The 17101-nt window shown below is 43.7% G+C and overlaps 1 protein-coding gene across 3 annotated transcripts in view; it reads left to right on the top strand.

Moving 5' to 3' along the window:
• Window positions 1-17101, top strand: part of etv4 (ETS variant transcription factor 4) — a 45541-nt gene that overhangs the window by 15318 nt on the left and 13122 nt on the right. For all 3 annotated transcript variants that reach the window (XM_037081926.1, XM_037081927.1, XM_037081928.1), the window contains exon 4: window positions 339-392. In XM_037081926.1, coding sequence (XP_036937821.1) covers window positions 339-392 — 54 coding nt within the window. The remainder of the gene's footprint in view (window positions 1-338; window positions 393-17101) is intronic.

The following is a 17101-nucleotide window of genomic DNA, read 5'->3' as shown; positions in this document are numbered from 1 at the left end:
TTTGCACCGAAATCTCCCAGAAAAATGAAGGCTGACTGGAAACAGAGGCCCCCCTGGCACCATTTCTATCTGATTTCACATCCCGGTTGTCGACTGAATGAATGCGAAGCAGTCGTCTTTGCAGCTGTTTAATTACCGAGGCCTAAGGTCAATGTTCTTACGTCCGTGTGTGAAGTGTTAAGTCGTCTGAACGAAGCTCAGGCCGGCTCTGACTCAGATTTCAGAGGGAGAGGAAAAGTAAGACAGAAAGAGGAAGGCAGAAAGGTCAGATTTGCTCTGAAATGTAATAATAATGATGTTTAAGTCACGGCTGCTCTTTCTTCTTCTTCTCATTTCAGCTCAGGTTCCTGACAGTGACGAGCAATTTGTTCCTGATTTCCACTCTGAGAACTGTGAGTAACCTCTCTTTTCAACTTACCATGTCTGTTAAAAAAAAAAAAAAAAAAAAACTGCACCGGAAACTAGATTTCCTGATCATACATGACTCTTTTTTTCATTGATCCATGCAACATGCACAGCTGCACGTGGACATCGTCAGCTTTTTTCCTCTCAGATTTGACACAGCTGCATGAGATGAGACGGGGAGGGGAGAAAAAAAAACAAAAAAACGAGCGTCCAGTCTTGGCTGTGACACGGCCAGAGGCTTAGGTGGGGATACTGTAACCCGCTGATGTTACAGTAATCTCTCTGGCAGACAGAGCTATGCAGAAACAGAAGGCCTAATGAGCCAGTTCATCATGGAGTGAATTTGGATGTGCTGCCGTCATCCATTTGCATGCCTTTGAAAAGCTTGAATGGGTACGGCCCAGGAAACCGGTAAAAAAAAGAAAAAAAAAAAGAAATTCAGGGCGCAGGTACAAAGATCGGCCTTTGTGCACGTCGGAAGGTGTAAAATGGAAAAGCAAATTCCTGGGCTGCACAACTGAGCAGCTATTTGAATGACTTTCCCTTTCTTGTTGTGTCTCAACAATGGCGAGTCAGGATCTGGGTGGGAGGACGTGTCGCTCTGCAAACAGTGCTTTTTTTGTTTTTTGTTTTTTCTCTCCCATTCAACGCACTGCAGGCTTCTCTCGCCCGTCTTCAGCAATGACACTGAACCGATTGGTTGGGAGAAAATAATCTCATCCCAAACGTAGAACTGACAGCTTTCAGTCCCGAGTCAAAGGCGCTTCCTGTGGTTGGAGCCCATGCGTCCTTTTGTGTGTAAACATCACGTGATGCGAGCGGCTCTGAGTCGCGACCCGCCCGGCCTCCTCGGTGACACATGCCCCCTGCGCAACATTGTCGCTCTGTGTCGGCCCACAATGCCGGGGAGGAAGTGTAGATGAGCCCCGGGGCACTCGGAGGCCATGTCTACTTAACCCCCTGACCCGTCAGCCAATCAGCTGTCAGGCCTCTGCTAACGCTTGACCAGGGTGTGATTTGCAGGGTCACGGGGGCTTCGGTTTGACGGGCAGCTCACTTATACGTAGCGGAGACTCTCCCGCGTTGACAGACAGTGTCCCTGCTGGTCTCAGTCAATGGCCGCGGAGTTGAGTTCAAGCGTCTCTATTCAGGGAAAAATTGAAGCTGACAAGCATCTATAAATATATTCATCTCTGCGTTTGTTCTGTGCTGCATGTGCTCTATTAAAACCAAACAAAGCCTTGTATATTTTCCCATAAAGGCGTCCGCAGTGTCTGCTGTTCTTTTTTTAAAAAAAAACAAAACAGGTGACTCACCTGTTTTGGAAACTCTAGACATGTTAGAGAGAGAGAGAGAGAGAGAAAAAAAAAGGCAGCATAAAGCCTTAATCCCAGGTGACCGGAGTATAATTGAGGCCTGCATTGGAAACGGTGCCCTGGTAAAAAAAAAAAAAATTAAACATTGTTGTTTACTGAGTCAGGTCGTTACCTGCTCGGGTGTGGCGTTGACGGAGAGGAGAAGACAGTAACAGCGAATAGAGAAGAGACGTGAAAACACTGGGACATGTTGGAATGCTAGATTAGGGAACAGGACGGGGGGGAAGAGGAGGAGGAGGAGGAGGAGGGATTGTGCAATACCTGCACATCTGGTAAATCTATCTCATCTGGTCTGTTCTCCCTCCGCTCGCGGCTAACAAGCGTGCTCTGTCTGCAGGCTGCCATTGAGGGAAGGTTAGACAAACATGCAAACTTTAATGTACTGGCTGACCTGCCTGTGTGTGTGTTTTAAAGGTAATTGAGCCGTTGGTGATAACTCCATAGTTATGTAATGTGATTGGAGGCCTTAAAGGAACAGTTCACCCCCCCCAAAAAGAAGAAGGAGAATTCAGCCATTATTTACTCATCCACATGTTAGTGCCAAGAAACATTTCAACTGAAACAGACGGGGACTTGTTTTAAATAAAAATGCAAACGTCCGGCTTAATCCGCGTCTCAGGAACCCCTGAGATCTCAGAGTGGTTTGAAAAGACATTATTTACAGCCTCAACATGTGGTTGAGCCGCTTCAGAACGAGTGTGCGCTCATTTTTTTTTTTTTTTTTAAGCTTAGCAGCAACAGAGAAGATTTCTGCTTAAAATTAATGTTTTTTTTGGATTAATTTCGGCTCTGAGGGCTTCTAGATTAGTGGATTACATCTGGAGCCATTTTGTGTTCACTTCCCGATCTACTTCAGTTGTTTTGGAGGGAGCTGTATGGACAAAGAAACTTTCCCCCGTCTGTCCATCGACGAGGTGCTGAGAAGAGAATAACTTTTTTTTAATTTTGAAGTGAACTGCTCCTTTTTTAAACAGTAATCAAGCCATTGGTGCCTTGAGTCTTTAAGTAGAGACGGATTCCTGTTAGTTTTTGGCGAGCTGACGTCCTCCTGACGTTGTGCTGATCTCCTTTGTCTGTTTACCGCCTGCGGGGGGAAGAAACACACGGAGGTGTCAGTCAGATTTATAGCACAAACGATACTTAATTAAAAGCGTTTGAACGTGTCACTGCTTTTGCTTTTTTTATGTGTGTCAGGAAACGGTAAGAAAAAAAGAAAAGTCCTCGTCGGAGCGTTTCGCTGAGAGCCGAGAGCTCGTTCTTCTTTGTCCAAGTATGTTGTTTACACTTGGAGCAGCTCGAGAGATGTGACCCATTCATAAATTTTCTTCCCTGCGTGCGTAAGAGGAAGTGTGCCTCTCCCTCCCCCCTCTCTCTGCCTCTCGCTCTCTCTCCTTCTCCCTCCCTCCCTCTCTCAGTCCTCCGCTGCTCTCCTTCGGTCTTCATTCATAAAAAAGCCCTACAGTACTACAGACCCCCTCCTCCTCTCCAAGTGGATACTCCAAACCCCTCCCTCCCTTCCTGTGTCTGTACAGACTAAGTCGAATTTAAAAATCTGGACGACCACCCCTCCTCCACCTCCTCCTCTCCTCCCCTTTCCCTTTTCTCTCTCTCTCTCTCTCTCCCTCTCTCTGCACACATTGAGTGTTCCAAGATGTGAACTAATCCAGAGATTTTCGGAGCTGTGTGGGACGATTGTTTAGTTTTGTGCCTTGCAGTAATTATAAAGGAAGTTGTGGCCGTAGAGCGCCGTCGCAGTGCTTTTCACTGAGCAAAGTTTAGCGAAGAGGGGAGAGAATGCAAGAAAAGAGGGGAGAGGAGGGGGGAGGAAGAAAAGAGGACATGCTTTGTGAAAATGTGCATCATCTGTTTTGTTTGACTGTATTTTGCAGTGAGACCGCACAATTATTATTATTATTATTATTATTATTAGACTTGTGAAACTTTGTACAAACATGGTGGAAATTACCGCATTTTATGAGCTTCAGCAGCGGGCACGGAGGAAAACGCAGCCCCGGGACGACTTTCACCTGCATGTTTGAAATGTATTAAATACCTACAGAAGTACAGGAAGTCCCACATCTTTAACTTCTCTTTTATCGATCCATAAAAATGGTAGAAAATTGTGAGACATGTTCTCGCAGCCTCGTAGATCTTTGAGTTGCTCGTTTTGTCCAACTAACAGTCCACACGTCGCCCTTCTGCAGCTTTTTTGGCAGATTGAGCAATGTGGAAGGTGGCGGACCCCGCCAGCAAGAAACACCTCTGAAGTGAAACCATGCATCACAAGAGAAATGGAAGCTGTGATTTCAACCTTTTTTTTTTTTTTTCTTTTTGCGAGAGTTGTATATCTGCATGTTCTTCTGGATTCTCTTTTTTTTTTTTTTTTTTTTTTGTTGCCACACTCACGGATGGAGAGGGTCCAACTTCTCGTAGAAGGGGAAAAGAAAAAGGGCGGTTTTGACGCCACAAAAATGGCTGAAAACATCCGCAGGCCTCCTTTAAAAAATATGGCCTGGTGTGACTCCAACGTGGCTCTGAACAACACCGCCACGTTTTGTACAATTGTCAAACTTTGGACTTATTTCTGGTTAGCATGAAACATTCACTGCTGCCATTTTATCCTGGCGACTGAGCTTTTGCTTCACCGGCAGTGTGAGGCGACGCAGCATTAAGCCCTGGTTGCTGCTGGTTGTTCTGTGTCGGTCTGTTGTGTCTGGGCCATGTGATGTTCAGTGCACTATTGCATCAGACAAAAGAAAACAAGCAAATCCTGGGAATTTGGAAGGTTGTGTTCAGCTTTCACGCTCGAAGTCAGAGTTAATGGTTAATCACAAACTCCCCTTAAAAAACCAGACAGAGAATAAGAAGAGAGGGGAACGGTTCCGGTATAACTCGGCTCTCCCAGCAGTGTGTCTCTCTGGCTCTGCGTGTTCTGCTTTGTCATGAATTCACAGCCTTCCTCTTGTTTGGGTTGTTTTTCTGGATCAGAACTGGCCCAATCAGGCCCTATTTGGAGCATGGGGCGATTGGGGACCGAGTCACGCCCCTCCCTCTCCAACTCCCTTCTCTCCCCAGAAGAGAAACATGCAGCTCTGTGTTCGCCACTTTCCAAAATACAGCTGCTATGCAACAAAGTGCACAAAAACAGCCAGGTGGCTGCCAGATATGCCCTGGATACTCGCTCGCTCGCTCTGCGGAGGCCCGGCTTGTGTTTGTTGCACTGTTTTGTTTTCCCCGCGAGTAAAATGCTTGATTTCTCTTACAGATGATTTCTTTTGACAGCCTCTCATCCACTTACTCATGCACACACATAAACACACTTGGCCTGGTGACTGAGCGCGCACACACACACACACAAACTTCAGCCCGGCGGTTTTATGAATGGGCTGGTTGTGAAAGACTGGCTGAGGCAGCACATTGAGTTAAGGGGAGTGAACCTTCATTCATCACGTTGAGGGACGTTGCTCCATCAAATACAACACCTATGAGCGGTGCCAGCCAGTTTTCTGCCAGCTTTTATCCGTCTACAAGATTTAATTTAAGGAAGCATGTAGGGCCGTGTTTTGTTTTCTTTTGTTTTGTTTTCTTTTGTTTTATTTTGTTTTGTTTTGTTTTTTCTAGTGATCCATTTTTAATCCTGAGCTACATGATTTTCTCTCATGTGTTTATGACCTGACAGCCTTGTTTTACCAGGACAGTGTTTTTTTGTTTGTGAGTTTGGTCATTTTTCTCTTTTTTTTTTCTGTCATGTTTTCAAACATGTGAAAAAAAAAGTTCACACATATACGTATTTTTTAAAATATTTTTTCACCTATCCTTAGTATCGTTTTTTTGCTTCCTTTTCACACAAAAAAAATAAACGTGTTCAGAAAAAAAAAAAATCAGAAAAAGAAACTGACCATGTGCACAACAAAATTTGAAATTCAAGAGTTGGAAAAAAAAGTTTTTTTTTTCTGCCTGGATTTTTTTCCCACATTTTTTTAAGGAAAAAAAATGGAAGTGAAATTATTTTGCCGTTTATTTTAACACATAAAAAATAAATTGCAGGAGAAGATTTTTTTGACAGAAATGGACAAAAAAAAATCTGTTAATTTTTAGGTCAGTGTTAAAAAATAAATAAATAAAATTCAGCAGATAAAATAAGGCGATGTGTGAAACCAAGGCTTTTTTTATTTGTTTATTTTTTTCCCCAAGAGAAAAAATTTCAGGGTTTTTTTTCCAAATTTTTTTTAAGTTGTCAAAAAAAGTTTTGATTAGTTTAATGTGTGTATATATATATATATATATATATATATATATATATATATATATATATATATATATATATATATATATATATATATATATATATATATATATATATATATATATATATATATATATATATATATATATATATATATATATATATATATATATATATAGAGAGAGAGAGATTTCTTGAGGAAAAAAATTGGTGTGACACCAAGTGGTAATTTTTTCTGGTACAAAGAAATCTTTTCCCACATGACATTTTCTTTTCTGCAAAAAAAAAAAATCTTCCATAGAAAATGATAAAACAACCTTCCCTCTGGCCACTCAGGGCTTCCATATAACTCGTGTTTTAGGGTTTTCAGACTCGGGCTTTCTTTTGCACTTTCTTTCCTTAGTTTAGCTGCAGTCGCCTCTTTGGTTTCCCCAAAATTGCAGACAGTCTTCGTTACATTTGTTTCAGGTTAGAATCCTAAAAAAAGACTCTACAATTACCCAAAAGTGACTGCAAGTTTACAACATTATTTAAGTCGATTAAATCCAGTGAAAATGGGTTTGTAAAGGCCGAGCGTGGAGAGTAATAGGCGTTTAACAGCTTCCAGTGGGGAAGTAAAAGCTGTACTCCTGCGTGTTGATTCAGAACAGCCCCGTCAAAGCCAGGGGGCCGCGGGGATTTGAGCCAGGCAGCGCAGCCCGAGTGTCAGCAGCATAGCTTTGTGAATGGACGGCACTGTGTGTTTTATTACAGGAGAGTGAGGGGAGGTGTGTGTGTGGAAGGAAAAGAGAGAGTGTGTGTGTGTGTGTGTGCTAGTACATCCCTGTGATGCTCGTGCCGCTGCATTTCTACGTCCGTCTTGGCGTGTTGAGTCCGGCTCTGCTCTCTGCAGCTGGAAGGTTTTCTCTGTTTGAAGGCGAGCACAGACCGAGTACAGTAAGTCCAAAGAAAACACTGGTAGCTCAGTCCGGTTTGGACATTTTGCCTCGATCCCAGCTCATTAAAATTTGGGTTTCGGTCTCCTTTTGGCCATCATTTCTATTGGTACAAACAAGATTGTATTCGGAAGGTAGTCAGGTTGTAAGAAAACTTGTTTGGGAAATAAAAACGAGCAAATTATTACCCAAACTTTCCATTTCTCACTAAACTTGTGTACGCACAGTTTTCCTGGGCATTGAGGGATGATTAGCGGCACCGAATGCGTTCATTTTTTGCTTTTACTTCCAAATGCAGTCGGTTGAGATGTTCTGGCTGAATTGGGTCTAAAAACATCTGTATGATTCAAATAAAGGCCGTCAGATCTTCAGATAGTTCCTGACTTTCCCACCATGTCAACACTTTTCCGATGTTGGAACTGTTCAACCATTTTTGCAATTTTCCCAAACCAAATCTACAAAGATTCCCAATCCAGGCGACAACTGTCCCGATGTGTGACAGTGTTTATGGAGGCAGGATTTAACCTTTTGTTCACGTCTTGCGAGGGAGCTGAATTCACAGGATCGTGTGATCTCCACTCCATCTCGCCAGCCTTCACGCTCCTACGTGACGGATGCTTTCGCTTTTCTCTCAACCAACTTAAGCAAAGATTGGATTTACCAACTCGCTCCACTCGAGCTCTCCTGATGTTGATGTGACTGGTTGGTTGAAGTTAGCTTGTGATAGACGGACAGTTCGTCCAATCACCTTTTGAAAGTTCCTGCCCTTTTCCAAACCCTTTTCCAAGAAGAACATCTCAGATGGTTCTGGTTTGTTTTATTCGACCTCCATCACTTTTCATATGTGCGAAGCCACGAAAAGCCTTCGAGTTTTGTGTGTTGACGAGCTTTGATGAACTGTTTTGCCTTCAGATGTGGTCAGACGACACTTCATACAAACAGCCTCTTAAACATTTCTGACCGTGTCTCTTGCCCGCTCTTACTTTGTTGCACCACTGTCACCACATTCCCAGATCTTTGCCATCACTTTGGTGAGTACACTGGCGTCAAAAGCTGTAAAAGAAATGATCATCAAAACAACAGAAATTAATCCAAGTTGTATAGAAACAGAACAATCGTTTTGAGAGTCTGAGTGCTGACCGAGAAAGGAAAAGCAAAAGCTCCAACACACTAAACACACTCTGCACGTGAGTGGAGGAGGCGGCTGGACCTCCAGTAACCTGCTGACACAGACCAGTAGGTGTGCAGAGCGAGCTGAGAGCCAGCGTGCGGCCATATTGATCCTTCGCCGATCCCGGAGAGGAGTAGGAGGAGATGGAGGGTGGGCTGGGGGGGGTTGATGGATGACTTGATAAAGATAAAGCGCAGATAAATCAGCATGGAGGCAGATAGAGGAAGGAGAGGGGTAAGAGCGGGTCAAACGTGCCGCGTGCACCGCGGTCGAGATCCCAATCGGGGGGGGGGGTGACGGAGGGAAGGGGCGTTGCGAGAGGAGCAGGAAGAGCTGTGGATGTGGCATGTGTGCTGATAATTTCCAGCAAGGTGTCCGGGGCCGCTCTGCGACTTATCTCCGTCTGATAAGGTCGAGTTTGACTGGAAACGGCGGCTGGAAAACACGCGTACGGGCACGCATAGGCGAACAAACAAATGAAGTACAGCACATACACCCTCCTCCTCCTCCTTCGCCTCACATCCACGGTACCCTGGTGGGCAGTGGGAGCTCATTATATCATTTCAGTAACAGTGTGGGGGTGAATCGATCGCTGCATTAAACATTAAGAGGGGACAGCTATATTGGGGGCTGAGGGATTGAGAGTGAGGAGTCAATATTGTGCCAGATTAATTACATCCATGCCTCGCCTGTGACGGGCTGTCCCTCTCGCTTGCACATGTCCCGGGACAGGGATGTATTGTATCAGGTCCGCTAAACAGCAGTGGAGCGGTGAGATTTATGACTGGTCAATGGCCATTTTATAAAAAGCCCACGCGGCAAAATTGAAAGTGAAGTGGACAATGGGGAAAACGCGGGATGTCAGAACCTTTACCGATTGAAATAGAGATCCCCAGGCGCCAGCAAGAGCGAGGAAAGATGAAGTTCGTGATCATATTTGGAGTGTTTCTTTTCTTTTTCCTTTTCAGTGTTCGGGGCTGTGAGAATATACAGCTCTGACTGAATGTCCAAGTCGAAAGCAATCGTTCATGTGGTAAAGTGGGATTCGTCATCCCCGGCTGATATCCCAGACAAATGCTGACTGATATCAAGTTCATTGAGAAGATTCGATGCTAAAAGTGCAGTGATTATTCTGGGAAGAAAAACAGAAAAAGCTGAGTGTTCCAGTTCAAACGAGAACACTCTCATCCCTTCAGACGAACGCTGCACCCTATTTCCAGTTGACAAAAAGGAAGTGAAACATTGATGTCTGCAGAAATTCACTGTGCCACTGCCCTTTTCTCATGATGGGCGTCATTCACATCTACATCCTGTTAGCCAACACAACATGATGCATCAAAAAAGAAGGAAAAAAAAACGTTTTAACGGCTGGCGCTAAAAAACAATCCAATTTGCGAGAAGCGCCGCGGGGGCTGTCCCGGGCCAATCGTGTGTCTCGCTGATACCATTGTACTTTCCATCAATCTCGTTAGGCTTGTTTGGCAGGTATCTGACAACCATTCTTTAAATATTCAAGGAGCCTGAACCATTATCAGATGAGAGAGGGCGACCTGTAAATCAGATAGAGCAGACACTAATGGATCCAACACTCCTGGGCTCCCTGAGCAGACAGATACTGAAGCCACTCTCGGGCCTGTTGGCTCTCAGAGAGGATGGAGGATGAGTTAGTCAGTGCTGGCCACAGCTCGCTCGCTCTCTGTCTCTCTTTTTCTATCTTCCTGATTGTGCAGTGACCTGAGAGGCTCACACACACACACACACACACACACACACACACACACACACACACACACACACACACATGTCTAGCACATGTTTCCATGCTCCAGTGGAATGACTGGATACAATCTGCAGTCGAAGCGGTCTGGATCATATTGTGCCGCCTCGCCTCGCTTCCCTTCCCTTCGCTCTGTCTCTCTCACTCTCTGTTTCTCCTTATACTCTCCCTCTTTTCTCAGGGTTTTTCCACTCGACTACATCCTACAAAGCCAAAACACAATAAATAAATATTTAGTCAACGCAGAGTCGAGACTCAAACCTGACTTTTTTTTCTTTTTTTTTCTTTTTTGGGTGTTTATACTCTGAAACATAGAAATTCATGACGGTGTTAGAAGTCAGTTTGTTTGAAATTCCTTTTGTGCATGAACGAGCTTGAGTCCAAAGACAAACATAACAGAACCTCAGTGTAGAAACAGCTACATGTAAAATCCTGAATTAGGAATAAAACTTTTTTTACTTTAAGGATCATCTGTAGAAGTACTCATCATGCAGACCGGCCCATTTCAGAAGACCCTGTTAGAATTATTGATGCACTCGTGTCCAAACGTCAATAATGTAAAAGTGGAGATGATATTAACTAACCTAGCAAACTGCTGGTCGGCAAAATACATCATGATATTATGTCATATTTTATATTTATGATCTGATTCGTAGAAATTAAAGCTGACAAAATAAATATAGTGGAGTAAAACGTAGAATATACACAAGTAGTGGCGTAGCCTTAATTAGAAGAATTTAGTAAGCTAACAGATAAATACTCAAGTACGAGAGCCTTAAAGTTGTATTTAAGTTAAGTTCTCCTTGACACCTGTTGGAAATAATGTTCAAATGTTAGAAATATTGTTGAATACAAACAAGAAAGTAAACAAACACGTAGAGCTAGCTTGTAATTGCGCCACAGCTAGCCTTAGCCAAAAGGCTAACTGTAGCCGCTGCTTTCTCACTCGTTGTTTCCTGTTACTGATTAATATCTTGAATCGTGAACAAACATCTTATTAACTTTTAATTCTATGTGAAGAAGTTGGTGTCATGGAGAAGCAACAGCAACTTGCCAGGCTAAAAGGAGGCTAAAAGTATCTTAGCTTAGCGTATCAGCTAACACCAACTTCCTACTTGTAATTCATGTTATTTTGTCTGATTTCACTCATAGATTTTAATCTTAAATGTAGGATTTTTCATGATTTATTGATAGTACTGATCTTGTTATAAAGTATGCCAATGATGTTGCCTGATTTATGCCCAAATATGTGTAAAATGTAGGCACTGACCTCCTATCTGTTCATCGGTGTTCAAAACCTCCTCCTGTGTATCCGTTTGCTAGGCAGCAAAGACCTTTCAGCCTTTTTTCTCATCTTCCTCGTGTCGCAGAGTTCGACTTGTTGTGAAGCTCAGATAATCTGACACTGTGCTGTTGGCTTTTTATTCCCATCTGAATGTTTAGAGCCCTTAAAACAAACTTATAAAAAGATTCCAAACTTGGACTTAGAAAGCAAAACATACTGCATGCCGAACTTTAAAATTACGGTCGAAAGTATAGGGTATATCTTACTTATAATGCATGTGTTGACAGTCAAATACTTTGAAATTACACTGTTGCTTTTCCCCCCCGTTACGCCGCCCTCTCACCACGATGGAGCCGTGTCTTCAGCTAAGCAACTAATGTCATTTGCAACCCCTGTGAATCAATAGCTTCCTTTTTAACCTTTTAAAACCATTGTGGCTTAATTGCCATCCTTGTTTTTCTTCATTGATCCGTTGCCACATGCGGGGAGAGAACCAAGGTGTAGCCTCTCACGCGTTCTCAAGCCTGCTTTCAGTGCGTCTGAAACCCGGCGCACCGCCACATGTACAGTACAATACACATCATGTGGGATAAGAACCAGATCTCCAGACAGCCCCGAGATGTTTCCTCCTGCGAGTACGACTTTAAATCGTGTTTGTATGATTGGACCCACTGAGTGTGTATTTATGTTACGCTCACATGTTCTTCGGTTTAGCAAGATCCAGTCACCCTGTTTGACACCGGGGCTGATGTCCGATGAGTTACTGTGAGCGAGGCTGTCATGTGCTGCAGACTTCCAGAGGCTTAAGACTTGGCCAAGTCGCACATAAACATCCAGTGTAAGACTCTCCAGAACCGCGGCTGTCTTCAGATTAGATTTCCCTACTCCAGGGCCTTTAATGGTAGGAAATACTCCGTCTGAAATAAGATGGGGGGAGTTCATAGCGAGGCCTCGTTAGAAAGCCGTACATGAGAGTTTAATCCCCTGGTTTTGTCTCTTTCGTCGCCAATCGAAAGGCCTCAATATGTTGAAAAATGACCTGATCCATCTCAGTATAACACCATCAAACCTGCTGTAGTAAATCTCTGTCGGCGTGATTTGTTTTCTAGGGATCCAATAGTGTTTCCCAAGTTGTCCACACCACCTCGGTAAGGCTCCGCTGAGGGGCCCATTGTGTAGAAAGAGTATGTGTGAGTGTGCTCGGGGTGGAGGGGGTGTCATCCCCGCTCCTGCGATTTGTTTGTGGTGGGCGTCTGTTGAATGGGAGACCCCCCCATGTAATGATCCCTCTACTTCCTAAAGCACTCAACCATGACCATCACCTTTCACCCTGCATCCTCCCCCTCTAAGAGACGACATTTACATATGTAAAAGTCAGTCTCCGCCCTGCCTTTCGCTGGGGGTCATCTCTATACCTTCGTCCTCAGAATGGAGATTGAAACGGGAGATGGTGAAGAAGAAGAAAAAAAAAACACAAAAAAAAGGAAAGAGGGGATACAAGAAGATCGCAGTGAGGAAGAACCCTTTGACCTTATCAGTTTAAGAGGTGCTGGGAATGTGCCAGGGTTCATCCGATGCAGATACATACTTGGGTATACCTGCGCTATCTCAAAATTGTCTGTTTTAAAAGGCAACAGCTATTGTGTACTGTATCTGTCTTTTCACTTCTAAACACCTTTCAGGTTCTCCACAGTTCATGAACCGACCTCCTCCCCCCCTCCCACCCATCCGCAGAAACAATGAAATATGAGGATCTCTGTGAGAGGGTGATGTAACATTTAACAAAGCGGTTGGAGGAGGTCGTATTGCCCCAAATAAAAGCAGGAAGAGAAGGGAACCTGAAGAACATAACTCTCCCTGGATCCGTTTACAAGACTGCCACCACCTTTATAAACTTTAGCAGCAAATTTGACATCATTTGGACAGGGAGATTTACTGTGATACGACAGAGAGTTTGTAATAGTTGGTGGGGACCAGGGTTTGTTTTAATTTGAGGACTATTCTTGGAACTGGATGTTAGATTAATTCCAAAATTATGTTTTCAGTCACGCTAGCGGGGTTTAGGAAGTGGACATGTCTTTTCGTGATCTCCTGACTTTATGTGTGTAGCGTCAATAACAGGTCAATGTCGAAATTAATCCAGTACATTGGTTCTTTTCCTCGATGGATTGGTCATGGTTCCAAGATGATATTTATAAATGATGTTGGCAATCCCCTGACTTCCTTCAGCAGCAACGGTCTTTTAGCAGATTGATTTCCATTAAATTTGATGCAAACAATCATGGTCCCAAGAGGATGTGCTCCAATTACTTTGGTGATCTCCGACGTATCTCTACAACTGTTAAATGGATTACAATTAAATTTTGTGCAGTTATACGTGGTCCCCAGAGGTTGAACCTAAATAACCTAAACCTAATGGGTCAGTGTTTAAACTCATCTAATGGATGATCACAACATTTACTGGATTGATAAGACATTGATAATTGAAATGAATGAAATGACATCTGGTGCAGATATTCGTGGTCTTTAGAGGATGAATCTTTCAAACTTTAATCTCAAGATTTCCTGAATGGAGGGTCTTACAATTTGGTAAAGATAATCATGGTTCCCAGATGATGCATCTTAATGCTCTTGGTGATCCTCTTGACTTTTCCTTTAGCAGCATGAGGTTGACTTTTGTGGGGGGGTTTTTAGAAAAATGTCTCAACAACTGTTGGATGGTTTGTGATGAATAATTTGGTGCGTTATTCATGATCCCCAGAGGCTGATCCCTGAATACTTTGATGATTCACTCATCATTTGGCACCGCTAACATTCAACCATTTAACTCATCCAGTGAACACCATTTTGTAAAGATATTCATGGTTCCCAGATGATGTAACTGATGGCGTTTGCAATCCTCTGACTTTTCCTTTAGCACCACCGTGATGATGACTTATGGCTGCAATGCCTTTTGCTTCAGACATTCATGTCCTCCTCGGGATGAATTGTAAATAACTCTGGTGATGCCTTCAGTTTCCATGGTGAGCACAGTAAACATGAAACCTGCTGAACGTGTTGTGAGCTCGCTGCTCGCATGGGTTAAGACGAGCCCTGTTCAAATTTGTCTTTGAATTTAATCAAATTCATGAAGCAGTTCAGAATCTCAGGATCAAAGTGCGCTGAGTTTTCCAATTTTCTCTTTAGCTCCTTGATCCTCAGCTTTGTAAAATTGGTGAATCCTTAATCGGAACATTAACCAGCTCTGTCTAATTGAAAACGCGTGAGATGCAACAAAACGGCGAGAACAATCGCACGAGCACAAAAAAAAACCCTCTCTGTGATGCTCATTTACAAGATTAATTAATAATCCAAAAAGGTCACACACAAATGGATCAAACACACGCATACGCAGACCCCCTCCATTTACAGCTGACGCCGCTCCCGGGCCGGACTTTCTGAAATGGAACATCCTCATAAAACCGAGAGCCACATCAAGGCCAATATTCCTGCCAATCGCATTAGTGGCTCTACTTGGCTGCACCGTGAGTGGACTTATGTACACTCTGAGGATTGTTTGCAGTTCATGACCATAGCAGAGAAAGAGGTGGGGGGGGTGGGAACGTCAATAGACAAACTCACTAGTATTATTAGAGCGGCAGTCATGTGCCACCCTCTGTGTCCCAGCAGACAAGCTGTCGGAGACGTAGAGGAGGCTGGAATCCCATCGTGTCTGTCTGGGAAATCTGGTTAAATGCTCTCTAATCCTGTTGATCCTCCGCTAAAGCCAACACTTCCTCACCTGCCTGCCTGCCATGGGAGAGTGACTGCAGACCAAAAATAGGAAAGGTTATTATGATGAGCCGCGCCGTTTGATTGTTTCGGCTCGGGTTTTATCCGTTTAAACACGTTTCTGTTCTCCGTCGCAAGGTGAACAGGTTCAAGAAGGAATAAACATTTGAACAGCGACAGGAAGCATTTCATCATTTTTCTGAAAGCCACAAAAATCCTGTCGTTTGAGTTCTTCATTTGGCACACAAGTTCACTTAGATGTGAGTGAATTACGACACACCGAAAGCCGGTTGATCCCAGAGTCATCGCTGCGTATCCAGTTTCATTTTGAAGCGTCAGCCAGCAACATTACTGTGCCCAAACGACTTTCTTACAGATATAAAATGCAACAAATCTTCATCAAAGTATCTTAAAACAACTCGACCTTTGTTTTGTTTTTGATGAGTTATCCCAAATGTTTCTAACAATGTTCACAGCCAGACAAATCTGGATTTTTTTTTTTATTATTACATGTAACGGTGTGTTTTATTTCACTTTAACATCTGGGGAAACATCAGATAACAAGTCAGACGGCGAGGAAGGAAGTCGACCGAGAGCCTGAACGTAACGCGGATTAAACCTTTAAAACATTACCTCACCCCCTGAAGTCACAGCATCAGATTTGAATCTACAGTAGTCGTTGTTTAACAATGAAGTCAACAGCCCATGATCTCACACCACTTAGCCACATCACCAGACTACATCTTCTGTTCTCATTGTCTCATGACATACTCTTGTGTTGTAATGTTAAGTTTACAAAATGATAAAAACTTCCCTGAAATCCGAAGTAACGTCTCAAAATGAGCTTGTTTAGTCTGACCAGCAAATCAGATTACGGCAGATTTTTAGCATGCTAACCACGAGCATGCTACGTTTACAGCCACTTAATCAGAAAAAAAAACACAAATCGTTGCGTTTGTGGAGCGAGAGTCAGATGAATGTTTGTCATTTTTACCTCACAAATGAAAAACAGATGATGAAAATTTCCCTTTTGAACTTTCCTTTTTATTTCAAGAAGAGTTTTAAACAACCTCTTCCAGCCAATTCGAGCATCACCGCCGTTTTTTTTAACGTCACTATAATCTTTTCTCACTTTTCTTCCGCTCTATTCTTCCTCCTTCATTTCATTTTTCACTTTCTGTCTCTCTCTTGCCTTTTGTTGCAGAAGCGTTCTCTGGCCTTATTCAGTCAGCCAGACATTTCTTCTCCTCCTTTTCTTTTTTTTTTTTTTTTTTTTTTGTGAATGGACGGCAGTATGTAATTACCTGGGCTGAGCTTTCAGTGTGGCCTGCTCCGTCAGCTCCACACCCACTGCACACACACAAACACATTCACGAGCGCGCACGGAGACACAGACCGGCCGAGATTCCTAATACACACACTCAAACGTGCACTCCCGCACTCGTGCACACACACACATAAATACAGGCCTCCCCAGCTGGAAGTGCACAGCTGCTGCTGTTTACCCTGTCGGGACCAGAAAAACATCCTGTACAGTTCTCCGGGTGAAAACCTCCCCTCACATAATAAACACAAGCCCTCGGCACAGTTTGAAGCTCCACTTTGGGTGGTTTCTGTGGCCATCAAGGCAAAGGTCCCCTCCAGCAGTCCTGCTTGATGGACAGTTCACCGTGCGGGAGGTTTAGTGGTTGTTTTGGGAAGAAAAAGAATTGTACTAAATATGAAGGGGAAACGTGGCTCTGTCAGGTTATCACCCTCCGTCCCGTGTTTTTGCTGTTACCCTCCTGCGTGAAGCGAAGCCTCCGAGCGATTGGGGCCGACATCTGGATACCAATAGGAAAGAATGCCGAGATCCAGTGTATACGCTGTTCTAATAGAGGTGTGACATTCGCTTTCATCAGCCCGCAGACATCTCTCTGGCCCGTAGAGTTGTTTAGCTTTTGAGCTCGACTTTGACAGAGGAAGTTTTGGCTGCTGTTGTGTCTGGAAGAGTGAAGAAAAGTGGGCGAGGACACTTTGGGCTTCCAAATGACTGCTGGAATGCAGTCGTGTGTGAGCGTGTGTGTGTGTGTGCGTGCCTCGGTGTGTGTTTATACGTGTCTGTCGGCTGCCCTTGTGTTTTGCAGCTGACAGTC

This window comes from Acanthopagrus latus, chromosome 20, assembly GCF_904848185.1.
Source record: "Acanthopagrus latus isolate v.2019 chromosome 20, fAcaLat1.1, whole genome shotgun sequence".
Taxonomy (NCBI): Eukaryota; Metazoa; Chordata; class Actinopteri; order Spariformes; family Sparidae; genus Acanthopagrus; species Acanthopagrus latus.
This window is presented reverse-complemented; position numbering and strand designations above follow the sequence as displayed.